Raw genomic sequence first — 15,078 nt, 5'->3', positions numbered from 1 at the left:
AGGAGGCATTTACAGTGTCATTCCTTTGAACTTGATGCCTGCAGGAGACTTGAAACTTTTTCTTCCTCGCAGGAAAGCTTTCCTGCTTAGTTTCAGTAGATGAAAATGCTGAATGTCTTTAATTCCTGGATTTATGTTGACGCATTAGCAAAAAAGAATCTATAGTCGTTTTTGTAACTGTACTAAACTGAAAGCAAATAGTTTGATATAGGATACACTAATATTAAGTATTCTTAAAAGAGTTTGCGTGTGAGCAAAATGAGTTTTGATGCCTTAGTTTTAGCAAACATTGTAGTTGACAAGTGTATGTGCAAGAGTGTACAGACAATACACAATATACTTTTAGAATACAGAATTCAGTAGTGTAATTCTATTATTCTTATATCTAAAATGGCATTACTGTTTTACAGCAGAAGAGACTGCTATCTCCAGAATTCATTTTTTTTTGCACTGACAGAGCAGTGCTTTTTGGCAACTGATTTTGAAATGGAAACCATACCTCTTTCTATAATGAAACATCATATTTTGAAGTCCACAGTGAAGGACAAAATTTTCACTTCTGTTCTTGAATTTTAAGGCGTTTGTTGTTGTGAATTAATGAATAATACTTTAAAAAGCAGTCATTGGGATGTACTCCCACAAGCAAGATTCATTTATAACAGCTTCTGATACTGAACATTCCACTGAGCTCAGAACATGGGTTGTTCCCAAGCTCTGCTCCTGTATGGAATATTTAGTTCAGATAGAGATAGAACAGGACTCTGTTTGTCCAGTGAGCTTTATGGAAGAAAATAAACAAAAACTAAAGTTAAGTTTTCCTTCTGTTTCCATTCTGCCCACCCTCCTTATAAGTTCTATTTATAATCCAGTAATGTTAAAATATGAGTGGATTCCTAGGGAGAGATGGGTTGGCAGTACAATTTTCTGTTAGTTTGTAAAAACAGACAAAGAAACAAACAAAAAAACCTGGCTAATTTATTATTGTTAGTGGGTTTCTGCTATATTTTGAAGAATCTACATGATCAGGATTTGGGAGTCAAACCTCATTCCAGTTACTGTTAGCAGAAAAACAGATCTATTGCTTTAAGTTCAGTCCTCAGTGCTGTATATACAGAAATATTCTAGTTATATGAATTGAGTGCAGGCTAATTTTGTGCTGTATTTCCTTTGAGGCTATCCATTATTTCTTTAACATGATGGTCTTCATGGACATGTAGATAAAAAAAAATGTTTGATGCTGTGTGGCCTTCATGATCAAAGATAAATCTTGCACTATTTTCAGCAATACCTGTTGATGCTCATGTAATCTGATCATTAGTAATTTCTGAATCTGAATAGTTTGTATTAAATATTGAATATAAAGACATAAATAAATACTATCTTAAGGCAGTGGTGTGAAATATAGCAGAACTTTGACTCCATTCTACTTTGTAGTTTAATCTTTGTTTATTCTCCTATTGTAGTTGCTAGCAAAAAACTACTTTTTGGTGTCCTAGAGTGTTTTACGAAAGTATGCAAAGGTCTTTGTCGAATTATGAATTTTATTTTTTTCTTCCTTGGTGTGGGGGAATGGAGCTGGAATTTGCAGATGTTCTGCTTCACCTCCCTGAGCATTCCAAAACATCAGGCTGTTTGAAGTGTAATTAGGCTAGGCAAAAATCTGACATCAAAGTGTATGAAAGGTGCATCTCCAGGACTTTACCTGCAAGGCCACCAGTGAGCTGACATGGTGCTTTTTCTGTTTGGGGGCTGAATAGGAACAAAGAGTACCCTTTGTTGGAAGGTAGAAAGAAAAGAGAACCTGTCAATTACTTTTGTGTTGTAAGATTTATACACAGAGGCTTGTAATGCTGTTTGTTAGCACTTCTAAATTATTTTTTAAATGAGATGCCGATGTGTTAAGACTGAACGGTTCAAAGGAAGAAATTACTGCCTTGAAGGATGTTGGTCTTTTAAAACATTAAGAAAGTTGTGAAAGATGATTCCTGAAATGTGAAGTCATCACAGCAATGTAAGTTGCACTTCTGAGTAGACAGTTTGAGTGGTGCAATCTGTTCTGAGTTTAATACGTTCTACGTTAAGTCTTTCATTACAGCTTAACTGTTAAAAGAGGTATTAGCAGTTCCCAAAGATACAGTGAATGTGGGGAAGAAAGGGCTAGTGATTTCTCTTGTTCTATTCTATGTGGTCAAACAGTCATGATGCCTTAAAAATCTGCGGATGATGTAGTTGATTCAAAACACGTGGAGTCAGAAGTTGAAAGCAATGGTGAAAAGGAAGATGGAGAAATGCTTGGAAAGAATAACATAAGACTAGCAGCCTAGAGAGCAACAGAAAGGAGTCAAGTGTAACTTGTAAAGTTGTACAACAGTATTGTTTCCATTATGAATCAAAAAAATTATTTAAATTCTACTTTTATTAATAGAAAAAAAAAAAAAAGGATCGAATTTAAGTTTTTTAGTTCTCAATGTAAGTACTTTAACACAAACATGTTGGAGCAAATGAAGCACAAATAAAATTGAGTGGGCATAATGGTAGTCCTATGAATTAGAGCCATTATGCTGTGAAATGTCCAAAGCTATTAACGTCTCTTTCTCCTGATAAAGTTCCATACGACTTAATGTGACATGGAACAACATCCATTAGTGGTGTGAAGATTGGCTACCAACATCTGGGAGCAGTGGAGTTTGTCTTTGGCAGTGGTTTAACTTCATTCTTACGCACTGGTTGTTGCAGAGCACAAAGTTAATTGTAGTTAATTGTGTAATAGAGTTTGTATTGCATTATTTCTGTTGTTCAGCAATACGTACGTGTTTCATCACAAATTGAAAGGCTAACATTGTATTTTTATTAGTGTTTTGTCCTGTCTTTGCTATGACAAAGTCACTATTACATTTCTTTATTTCCTGGGAAAATGGCTACCTGACATGCTCTTTGACCAAGTGGCTTAGCCAGGGCCTGGAGTGTTAGCCTTCATGTTTTTAACTGAGCAAATTCTGAATCTTAAATATCCGCTCAAGAATGGATCCCAGGCACAAAGAAGCACAGAAGAGGCAGTGATAAAATCAGCATAAAGCCCAGAGATTGTTAAGAGTAACATGAAGGTTAGGAGTTGTGCTCTTGGGATGTATTTTTTCAGTGAGAATTCTGATCTTCGATTTTCATGTTTTGGTACCAGACTGGTTTGTGTTAAATATCATAGTGTTTCCTTGGTGTTTTCATGAATATTAAATAATTGAAATAGATACTTACCTTACAAAATTCTTACTGTTAATGTCCGTGAATTCTTCATGGGAGGGCTGCTGTGAAAGTACTGCCTCCTATTTTAATACATTAGCCCGCAGTGTCAGAGGCAGATGTTGTTGGTATGGCAGTAGTAAACCTTCCTGCCAGTATTCCATTACATTTTGTTGCAGTGCAACTGATGGAGCAAAGGGACAGTCTGACAGTATGATGTCAGACATGGAAGTGTGCTTGGAGCAAAGGTGTGTCATTGAATTTCTCCATCTGGAAAAAATGGCACCCACTGACATTCATCAGTGCTTGCTGATTATTTATGGTGACCAAACAGTGGATGTGAGCAGAGTGAGGTAATGGGTAGTGTGTGTCAGCAATGGTTACTGTGACAGTGGGTTGTCTCTGCTGGTGCAGATTCTGACCAGAATGGCATACAGGCTGTTGTTCATCATGGGTGAAAATGCAGAGCTAATGGTGGTGACTGTGTTGATGAATTGTGTTTTGTAGCTGAATATCTGTTGTAGTTTCCATGGAGATGAATAGCAGAAATTACTTTCAGAAGGACCTATCTATATGTTCTGGTGTGATTCGTAAAGGCGAAGTCATGTATTTTTTCAGTCTGTCACAGTCAGAAGACAAAAATGCATTATAGTAAAAATAAAGCAAAACAAAAAAATTGATCCTATCTGAATGTTGAACTTTCAAAAGTCTCCTAGGTGCTTTTCTGTTAGTAAATTTTAAGCATGGCAGTAAAGCTTTAAACTTTTAATTGGTTTACTGCTTGTTTTTAAACTCATTGGTTATTTCCTGCAGGAATCATGCTGACAGAATTGTGTTTGCCTGAAAGAGGTGTCTGGTTTTATTAGCATCTGTCAGAGTAAATCAGAATTTCTATGGAAATTACCTCATTAGTATTAATTTTTTTGGCAGTGTCTGATTTATGAGCTGCCTTGCTATTTTTAAAAAAAGTTTCTTATGGAAAGCAAACTTTTTCATAAAATTGCTTATTGCTGATCCTGCAGTGAATCAGGGCTTCAGATAATGGCAGCAAACAAGCAGATGCCCCTTGTCTTCTGACAGTTCCCTGCGGAGCCAGGTGCTGCAGGCCCACCTCGCATAGACAGAAACAATGGAAGCGGTCCTTGTGGACTCTGTGTGCTTGTTCTGCAGATTGTCACTATTCGCTGTGAGCGCTGTGTGTCATTTATGTCAGATAACTCAAGTCACAGTTGTTCAAACACATGGTTGTTCAAATCTCTTAATTTTCAGGTATTTGTTTCTAGCAGAACGAGTACGTTCAGTTGTAGAGTAAATGGTGTCTGTAGGAACAAACCTGGTTATTGCTGTTACTGTTGATGTGGTTAATTTTATTTTATCCTGGATATTTCTGCTGAACATTGGTTGTAATAGATTTTGTAATTCATTTTCCCCCCATTTACTGTCTTTGTTAAAAAAAACAATTTTTGGTCAGAGATGAAACACAGGATTTTTAGAGCTTTGATTATGAGTTTTGGAACAACTTTTCACCTTTACTTTTTCTCTATTAGTTTCAAAGGCTGACTTTTTAATGCATTGATGTCATTATTTACTGTGCAGTTTTCTTTGTTACAAAGATATTATAGAGCAGTGGTACGTGAAGTGTCAGTTGGTTTTGTATTTTTCTGAAGGTGCATCAGAGCTGCATGCCTGCAGAAAGAAAGCACAGAAGATAGCATTTGAAAAGGCTAATGCCGTAATTAAATGAATTATAACAGGTCTGCTGAAGAATTGTATAAACAGACATTGATACAGCACTTACTGTACGTAGGTGTGAGCAACTTAAACTGTAATTCTGTGAGGAATTACAGTGCAGGAGAACTGCGTGCTTTGCAGATTTTCTGTTAACATTCAGTTACCATTTCTCATGCTATATGAAGGCAGCTATGTTTATAATGCTTTCTTAAAAGTTTATCAGTGTTATCTCCTCATTTATATGACTATAAGGATATGATTAAATATAAGAACTTAGTACAAGATAAGCAAAATGAATTAGCGGTTGTATGTAATACTTGGAAATTTTTTCCCAGTTATTCTTTACAAATAATATACAAATTACGGTGTAATTACTTGCTTGTTTGTAAATATCTTTTTCACTAGGAACTCCATTTGTGGGTGTGGATTTAATTCTGTATTGTAACTTCTTTTTAAGTAAGTGACTATTAATATTCCTGTGGTTTTCAATGGCAGTATATGTCAAATATACGAGCCCATTTAGTTTATACTTTTTTTGTAGTAATTCCAACAGAGATGTGGTGTTTTAGGTGTTGTGTTTATTAGAGTTTTAACTGCTAATCTCATATGGAAATGTTGCTTTGGAGGGCAGAATTCAGTGAGAGGGCCTGGGATTCCAGAGTGAACTTGTACATTCCTTCAGGGCATTTTTGCAAGGGAGGTTGTTGTGTTTTAAAGGTAGTTGATAAGAGACCTGCACCACCAACCCCAGACCTGCACCACCAACCACCATCATGCATTAGACTATAGAAGGTATTTGGGTGAACATACTCCTGTACCACTCTGTACCACCATTTATCCAAGTGAAATTTTTGACCATTTGCAGGATACATTATAAATCAGGATGTCACTACCAGACAATCAGATTTGAGCATTCCTTGCATAAAGTAGCTTGCCTATATCCCTTAGGAATACATCACTTGGATGTGTTTATGTGACTGTGTTGATATGCCTGGTTTTACATAAAAGTTAGGGTAGCATGTTACTTACGTCATCACAAATTCAAAAAGTAGGTGGTGGTATTCAAAGATACTGAGGTTATCTTCTCTGGACAAATCATTCAGAATAATTGAAAGATGTACTTTTATCCTATGAGTAGTAACTAAACCAGGAAACTGTTTTTTCTACAGAGTTGGGCTTTGCTGCTGCCTTTTCTTCTCTTTTCTTTTTTTTTCTTCCCTCTAGACTTCCCTGCTCGGATGTGCTGACAACAGATTAACATGAAACAGAGCGCTGTTGAGCCTAATTATGTTATAGCTCATTGTTCTGGGGACCTATAAAGCTGTTCACTCCTTTTTTACAAGGCTGTAGTCACAACCAAAGGCCATAAACAGTGCATTTTTCTCTCTGCTGCAGGACTGAAGATTTTGTTAGATGAGTCTAATAAATGCCTGATCCAGCTGCATTTACACCTGGGAATGAATGTTTCTTTAATCAGTTCTTAATCCTTAGTAAGTCAAGTAGGATAGAATGACAGCAGGCTAGCTTTTGATCAGCCATAAATGTCTAAAAGCTTAATTTCTTTTAAAATTATTTGCTATTTAAATGTTGACATGCTTTCCTATGCTTTAGAGGAAAGACTTTAAAGGTATTATAAAAACAAAACAGAATGGAGGTCTTTTAGACTTTTAAGCTGGTCACCAATACATGGCTTCTAAAACAAGATTTTCACAGAGAATCATAGAATTGATTTGGAAGGGACCCTTTAAGGTCGCCTAATCCAACTCCTCTGCAGTGAACAGGGACACCTACAGCTAAATCAGGTTGCTCAGAGTCCTATCCAGCCTGACCTTGAGTGTCTCCAAAGGTGGGGCATACCCCTCATCTCTGGGCAACCTGTTCCAGTGCTTCACTACAATTATTGCAAAACAAACAAACAAAACTCCCGAACTTCCTTATATCCAGTCTGAATCTCCCTTCCTTTAGTTTGAAACCATTTCCCTTTGTCCTATCACAGCAGACCCTGCTAAAGAGTCTGTCTGCTTCTTTTTTACAGCCCCCCTTCAGATAATTAAAAGCCTCTCTCAAGTCTCCCCAGAGACTTCTCTTCTTCAAGCTGAACAGCACCAGCTCTTTCAGTCTGTCCTCATGGGGAAACTGTTCCATCCCTTGGATCATTCTTGTGGCCCTCCTCTGGATGTACTGTAGCAAGTCCATGTCTCTCTGATAAGGAGGACTCTGCGTCTGGACGCAGTACTCCAGGTGAAATCTCACCAGCCCAGAGCAGAGGGGTGGATCACTCTCCTTGCCCTGCTAGCCAAGATGCGGTTGGTTTGCTGCCTCTTGCCCAACTTGTCACCCAGCAGTACCTTCAAGATAAAACTGTGCTCTATCTTTATGTTCCCCAGCTTCCCCAGCTTGAATTGATAGTGGGTGCAGAGGGGATAATTTTTTATTATCCTCGCAGGCTTTGGGGAGATCTGCATGTTTAGTAAGTTTAGCCTGTAGAAATCATGTGGAAAATGATCCCCTACCTTTATGTAAGTCTCTACTGTCTGTGAATTTAAAATGGAAGTATCTCCATTAAATAGGCTCCTGTAGTACAGGTGCTCTTCTGAGACTTTTTTTTAAATCATTTTTGTTTGCATAATAAGTGAGTGTATTAAAATTATTCACAACAGATTTACAGCTGTTTATTTTCTTTTCCTTTTTGACTGGGTGTATAGAGCATCGGCCCAATTCTTTTTCATGTAGTCTTTTTTTTTTTTTTGTACATCATGATGTTCTTCCATTTCTGTGTTGTAGTCATGAACAGAACAGTGATTTGATAGAAATGCACTTTGGTGTCTGCTTTGATTAGCTGGCTCTGCTAACCTGCTTGTTACTTTGTTTTACCACAGGATGTGGAGGCGGGCAGTTTCGCTGTGGAAATGGTCGCTGTATTCCTGCAGACTGGAGATGTGATGGGGCTAGAGATTGCTCAGATGATACAGATGAAGCTGGTTGTCGTAAGTGAAATACCTGTAGAGCAGCTTTTTGATAATATAAAAAGTTCTTAGCTCTCAGTGTGCTCCCAGCTATACCTTGTGATACAAGAATGCACTTTATACAGAGGAAAAAGGGGGAGAAAAATGCTAATTGTTGGAGATGACTGTAGAATCTGCTCAAGAGTCATCTCTGTTAGCTTTGGTAGTCAGGAAGTCAAGTAGTGCTTGACTTAGAAGCATGACAGCGTTCTCTTCAAAATCCAAGTCCTTCTTGGAATGTCACTTCTTCTGGTGACTAATGGACTGGCTTCTAGGTAGATGTAGAAATGTGTTGTGTTCTATTGTTGCAGTAATCCTGAATATACAGGGTACATACACACTAATACTTCCAGCATGACTTGGGCTCAGAAGCTTTGAGAATCCAGACAATGTACCTATAACACCTCAAGAAGAGTCATTGTTAGTTGTCTGGAGTTGTTGTCTTGTCCCCAGTATGAGCAACTCAGAGGCAAAATTGCATTCAGCCAGGCTGTAAGGTCCATGCACAAAAACTCTTAAGCTAAATATGAAAATGAAAATTTGAAAATGAAGGAATTCCCTCCATGGGCTGTTTTCAGAAACTGGCTTTCATTTTTTCTTCTGGATTCTAGTGTTCTTTGAGGTCTTGTGGGCTGGTGTGGTTGTTAGCCGATTTATAGGTTAGGCCAGCTTTTGCCCCTCAGCTGATAAGGAATGCAGAAGACTACTTTATGTTCGCTCTTTTCGTGCTGGATTGTTTCTTTGCTGCTTGACTCATATAGTAATTGGAGTTTATTTGCACAGCTTGACTGGCTGATTTGTTGCTTAGCATTTATTTAGCTCCAAAATAAGTGCTGTTCTGGTTGAAGGATGCCATGAACTTGCAAAACAGGATGGTCTTTTCCTATATCTTGCTCTAACAACTCAGTTTTGAACTGTGACTGAATAGAAGTGGTTGGGCTTTGAACGAAGGGTAGATTAAATTTGTACAGGCTTTATGAAAGCTAACAGAAATCTGACACCTGTGTTTATCACACTTAGAAGCACGAGGCTGAATTGTTCTTCATGGAAAAAAGATGAAAATTAAATTTTACAGGCTTTTTTTCCTTCAGTTAACTGTGCTCTCAAAAACAGTGTGTTAATATGCTGGAAGTGATGAGGTACATGCGTCTAGGATGATGGTTCTGAGTGGTTTAAAATTGGCCCATGCTTGAAACTATATTCCAAGATTATTCTTTGATACTCATGTCAGGAATAGAAAAAAACAAAACAAAACAAAAAAAAAAACCCCCACCAATTCACATTGTATAGTATGTGATTGATTTTATCTATTTGCTTTACCTGTGATATAATTTTGTACTTCTCAGTGCTAAATCTGTGAAGTTTTTTCATTTTCTGCCTTGAATGTTTAGATTATGTTGATAGTTGTGCTTACATTTCATTCCATGAGCACAAAGTATTTCTAGTTGACTTGGCAGCACAGCAAAAACATGATCCCAGGAAAAAAAGATGTTTAAGGCCAGAGTCCTGCCTACTGGGCTGTTTTGTGCTAGTGTCTTTCCAGGATTATTAACTAGGAATGGAGCAAGGAAACAGTAGCTAATTTCAAGCTTTCTTTTTTTTTTTTTAAATACTTTTCTCTCTGATGTTGTTGCTTTACTGTTGAAAAGTGCAGAGTAGAGTTGGGATGACAGCAGTTGGGTTGTTCAAACACTAATCTAACTTTTGTCTCGTGAATTAGTGGAGAAGAATCATAAGCTTATTTTGAAAAACCTTCCTAACAGGAACAGAGCACCTGGAGTGGAGTGAGGGCAGTTGATCTGACTTCTGTGAGCATAGCAAAGCTAACATGACTCTCTACATCAGTGAACAAAAAGAGGCTCTGCAAGAGGGTAGTTCCGAGTCTTAAGCTTTTGCTGTGCCTCATCTTCCTCGGAAGCCTGTCCTTCTCCCTGAGTTGATGCAGAACAGAATATACGTAAAATGTTCACTAAACTAAAATTTGCCTTCAAACATTCTTCTGGCCCACATTTATGACCCTGATCTGGCCATTTTCTATGGTTTGTCGTTGTATTTCTGTGGTTTGTTCATGTATTCACTGGAAATTAGTCAATGGATATTTGAATCTTAAGTCTCTTTATTTTTTGTTTTCTTTGAAAATGCTTTACCAAATGTCTGTGAAATGACATTTTTATTCTTTCCTTACATTTAGCTCAACCGACCTGTGAGGGCAGTCAGTTTCAGTGTCAGACTGATCGTGAATGTATCCCACGTTCTTGGGTATGTGATGACGAGGAAGATTGTGAAGATGGATCAGATGAACATCAACAGTGTCGTAAGTATTGAAGTTTGAATGTTATTCCAAGGATGGAAGAATTGGAACTAAGGTTAACTGCATTTTGCTTCCCTTCTCCTCTGTGAAGGTGTTGGCACAACCACTGGTTATGTGTTAACTAAGGAATCAGTAGACAGAAAAAGCAAATGAGCAACAGCTCTAGGTTACTTTTGAGCTGGATCAATTTAACTTTGTTCTGCATGTACTCATTAATGATGAATGTTTTGAAAAGGCTCCCTCAGCTGCTGCTTTTTTAGGGCCTGGTATGGGACTGTTTATCTTTGCACTTGGGAAACCTAGAGGATAAGAAAGGGGAAACAAAATCTCTTACCATACTGTCTTGAGCCCATTTTCCCTAATGACACTAGTATCTGAATATCTGAGATTTTTTGGGGGAGCACTGCTGACAGGAGAAGGAATAGACCCCTGTAAAGCAACAGACTAGGTGCCAGCATATTGACTGGTGTTATTTTGAGACATGAGTTTAAAAGAACAGAAGTGCAGACGGTGGAAGGGAGGAAAAGTTATTTTTCAGCTGTATCTTCATAGACCCAATTAATTTGCCTAAGAGGAACAGAGATTGTGATTTAGCCCCAGTAGGATCAAAGTAGAATTGTACGGTTCTATGTGGTTGCCTTCCACTTTCATAGTTGTCTTGAGAATTGACATAATAATTCTTGGTCCTTTATTAGTTGTGAATATAAAGTATACCTGAATATTGAGGTCTGGTTGTATTACAGAGAAGTGCCTGTTTTGCTCTGCTGTTTTACATAGTGGCAGTATAGAAGAGTGCTTGTTAATTCATTATGCTTGGGTTGTTCACTGAATAACTGACATGTACTGACAGATTTTGAGCCAGTAAACAAAATGACAGAGAAAAACTTCAAGAAGAAAGAATCAGTAATTAAATCTTTTAGGCAGAACACTTAGAAGGAGGTAATTTTTAACCTAGAGGTCAGCCCTGCTGGTGGAGTGAAACAGTGACTATGCAGGCTCCAGAAGGCCTAATAGAGTTATGTTATCTGCTTTTTAAGTGTTGAATCTCCGTGAGTATGCAAAGAAAAAATGATATGCTAATGTTTGTGAGAAAGGTGGAGTAATTAAGAAATGAGGAGAGAAAGTAGTTTTCCACTTTAAAAAAAAATCCCAATTGAAGGAAAAAAACCTCACGAGTGCCTGTTTCTTGCAGCGGGACGGACGTGCTCAAGCCAACAGTTCACATGTTCAAATGGACAGTGTATCCCAAGTGCATACAGGTGTGATCGAGTAAAGGACTGCACTGATGGAACAGATGAAAGAGACTGCCGTGAGTCTTTGGTTTTAGCACTTTATCTAGTTTCATCTCATCTCCCTCTGGCATTTTAATCAATTTGTAAGATTAAAGGGCTTGTTGATGGACAGGATGACCACAATATGCTTCTTGTTATTAGAGTTTCGTTGCAGATTCTTTTGTGTATTAGAGCTGATATTCTGATACAGTTTCATTATTGCAGAACTCAGATGCTGACTGCTACCTTGGGGTCGAGACCTCTTCTTTGTCATTGTCTAAGAAATAGTGAAGTGTTGCAGTGGGGAAGAACAACTGTGCTTAAGTGGCTCAAAGCCTTAGGAGACTCAGAGTGAATTTTGCATTTTTTTTTTTTTTCATATTCTCTTTGAGTATTCTTAACAGAAATCAGTGGTAACTATAACCTGCATAGAAGGGTAGAATTTCATCCCAAATAATTTCTTTGAGGGGCTTTAATCCTTTTCTAAAACTGCATTTCCCATGGAGGTGAAGCAAGGTTGGATTGTACTATATTAAGAAAGATGTTCATATTATGCCAACAAAACAGAAACAGACAAGTAGGTTTTTCAGTCTGATGTGGTCAGAATTGAGACTATCTGACTGTCTGGTGACAGCCTCACTAGGTATTGGTTTAGGTTGAATACTGATGAAAAGCATAGCTGGCCACTGAATAGAGGGTACATTTTTCATAGATACTGTCGTCTAATAGCTGGGTTTGTAATAGCAACTTGTTACATTATTGATATTAAGGAAAAGCTTGACACGTCGTAAGAGTGACATGTAAGGTAAGAGCTACTCTTTCAGCTAATACAAGTTCGTATGCTGCTGAGAAAAAGGCCAAGCTCTAAACTTCGTTGAGAACATCTAGGTGGGAAAAATAGGGGTTATGATGTAAAGGAATAGGTGAAGAAGTAGGAAACAAAATGTTAATGATTCTACTTAGAGGAAAAGAGGCATATTCTCTGTAGGGAAGAACCAGCATATTACATGGCCATCCAACTACTAGCGCATTTTATCCCTGACTCACAAGTGGATAAAATGTTTGCTCTTTAAAGAGAAAGGTGATTTAGAAATGAATCATAGTTCGGAGTAGAAGGTTGCTGAGGCAACAGGCTTGGAGCTTACCATGTCATAGACCCATAGACAATTTTAAAGTCACCAATACAAATTACTAAAAGTACTACGTATAGTTGCTGATAGAATATCTTCTATCTCTATGGGTTGCCGTTTCTCTCTTAAAATTCAGAGCAAAATAATTTCGTAACTTAATTTAGGGAATGTGTGACACAAAGTATTGAAGATACTTGTTTGAAAAATGCACTAAGTGTGAATTCGAAAAGAGGAACTGCTCATATTTCTGAAAAGTCTCTGAATAGTCCTTGAATAAGGTATGGAATAGACAAGTTACGTGATGTAATTATCTGAAATTGCTAAATTTGTAACAGACTAGGAGATTTCCAAAAGACAATAGTCAGGATTCTTCCTTTGGAGTAGGTGCCACATTGATAAGTGAAAGCTGAAGTGTACATTTTATTTCACACTTAACATTGTAAACTGAATAATTTAAAAGGCAGTTTGGAAAGAGTTCTCTAGATACCTTAACAGTGCTGCTCTACTGCTGTATTGGCCAGTAGGCCCCATGACTGTTGTGAAGGCAGCATATTTAGCCCCAGGGAGAGAAAATGCTCCATATCATTCAACAGCCGCTACTTTGGTTTATTAGAATATGTGTTGACAGTCCCTCTAAGACAGAAGAATGACTGTGACTTGGAACATTAAAAGTAGGAGTGTTGAACTAATCTGAAGAAATGTGATGATGCTGAAGACAGGAAAATCTTGAGGATTGTAATGACAAGACCTTTCCAGGAAGGCTGGATAATTTTATTGTCTTTCTATCTTTGTAAAGCTTAATACTTTAAACAGAAGCCTTAAGACAAAACAAATTGTTTGGTGACTTTGTGATTAACTATACAGTAGGAATTAATTAGTGCTAGGTTTTGCTATTCTACTTTCTTTGAAATTAACTTCTTCTGCTGTTACCATCCACTTCTTTTTCTATACTATCTGACAGAAACAAATAGATATATCTCTATTTCAGCCTTTTCCTTAATCACTCTTTTTTCCTTATCAATTAGTTTACACTAAAGGATTTCATAAATAGAAATGAAACATCCAGGAACTGTGAAAGAAAAAAACTGTTTAAATGTTTAAATGCGGAATGTAAATTCATTTCTAGTTACTCATGCTTTGCACTCAGTGAACTTTCTGGAAGCAAATTTAAATTGTAAATAAGATAAAGTTTTATTCTGAATAAATTACATCATTTAAGAAGCTGGTCAAATGCTAAATGTCACCAATGTGAAGTAACTCAACAGTTAAACAAGTAATAAAACAGAACAAGGGGATTCAAAACCTTAGTCCATTTTGCTGCTAATGGGATTAACAGCAAGGGGAAACTACCCAGGCAGAGGCTGTGATAAACATCAGAACAATGTTTCAGCTATGGGTCATGTAATTAGTGCATTGAAGCTGTTTTAATTTCATAAAGTGAATGCATTTCTTTTAATCTGTTGAATATGTATATTGGGTCATTTTTCCAGCTGTCGTACTATTCTGCATCTAGCAAAGACTTTCGTTTTGAAACTTAAAAAATGCACAGTGAAATGGAAGACTATTTGTGGTCACAAATACTTGTTTTTAAAAGCAGCAGTGCTGATATCATTTTACTGTATTAGTTACCTTTATTTCTTGCAAATAAAGCTAGAATTCTGTCTCCTACCTCAGCTTTGCATTTGAAAAATGAAAGTCCCAGCCAAGTCCCAGCCCTATCCATTTTTCTCTGTGGTGACTGGCAGAACAAACTTCCTGGGTACAACTCTGGTGACTAAGCACTGTGCTGAGACCATAAGAAAGAAAGGAGGAGTCTTTTAGCGATGTGTTTGTTGAAGCTGATGAACTGAGTGTGGGCTTAGAAATTCTAGATTCTCACTTCTAATTTGGATGTTGAGTTGCTGCCACGGGTCAGCTGCCTAACCAGTTAGTTCCTGCTTCTTGTTTCCTACACTAAATAGCTGTTGTGGTCAGGGAGTGAGGAGTTAGGTCTGGGATGGATTTGCAAAGGTGAGCAGAAATCAAGAACTGAAGAGATCATAGACCAAAGAAGAAGAAAAGGGCCATGATAAGAGGCTAATGTTCTTGACATTGGGCAAATTATAAGTAGCAGCTACAGAATGAGACTGAAGGAAATGTCTACACTAGGGAGAGTTCAGGTAAGGGAAGAAAAAAAACTGAAGTAAAAGGAGATGGCAGCCAACAACTAGAATGGCAGTGATCAAAAGCAGGAATTAAGGCCAGGAACAAAGCTCTTGTTGGTCTGACAGTTCTCAGAGCACTGTTGCTGTGGACTCTGCGTCGTTCAGTGTAGCTCAGTGGAGTCTTGATCTTGGGGTAAGTCCTCCTCCTGATGTCTGTGTTTGCTGTAGGGCAATATGATCACTGTAAGG

The 15,078-nt window shown here is 37.6% G+C and overlaps 1 protein-coding gene across 1 annotated transcript in view; it reads left to right on the top strand.

Moving 5' to 3' along the window:
- LRP2 (LDL receptor related protein 2) overlaps nucleotides 1–15,078 on the top strand; it is a 136,761-nt gene that overhangs the window by 37,405 nt on the left and 84,278 nt on the right. Inside the window, exons 6-8 of the mRNA XM_042874951.1 lie at nucleotides 7,848–7,955; nucleotides 10,165–10,287; nucleotides 11,477–11,593. Of these exons, the coding sequence (XP_042730885.1) occupies nucleotides 7,848–7,955; nucleotides 10,165–10,287; nucleotides 11,477–11,593 (348 nt within the window). The remainder of the gene's footprint in view (nucleotides 1–7,847; nucleotides 7,956–10,164; nucleotides 10,288–11,476; nucleotides 11,594–15,078) is intronic.

Source organism: Lagopus leucura, unplaced genomic scaffold (assembly GCF_019238085.1).
Source record: "Lagopus leucura isolate 7727_CA_CO unplaced genomic scaffold, USGS_WTPT01 Super-Scaffold_100012, whole genome shotgun sequence".
Classification (NCBI taxonomy): Eukaryota; Metazoa; Chordata; class Aves; order Galliformes; family Phasianidae; genus Lagopus; species Lagopus leucura.
The sequence above is the reverse complement of the archived record's forward strand: the minus strand, read 5'-3'. Positions and strand labels throughout refer to the sequence as shown.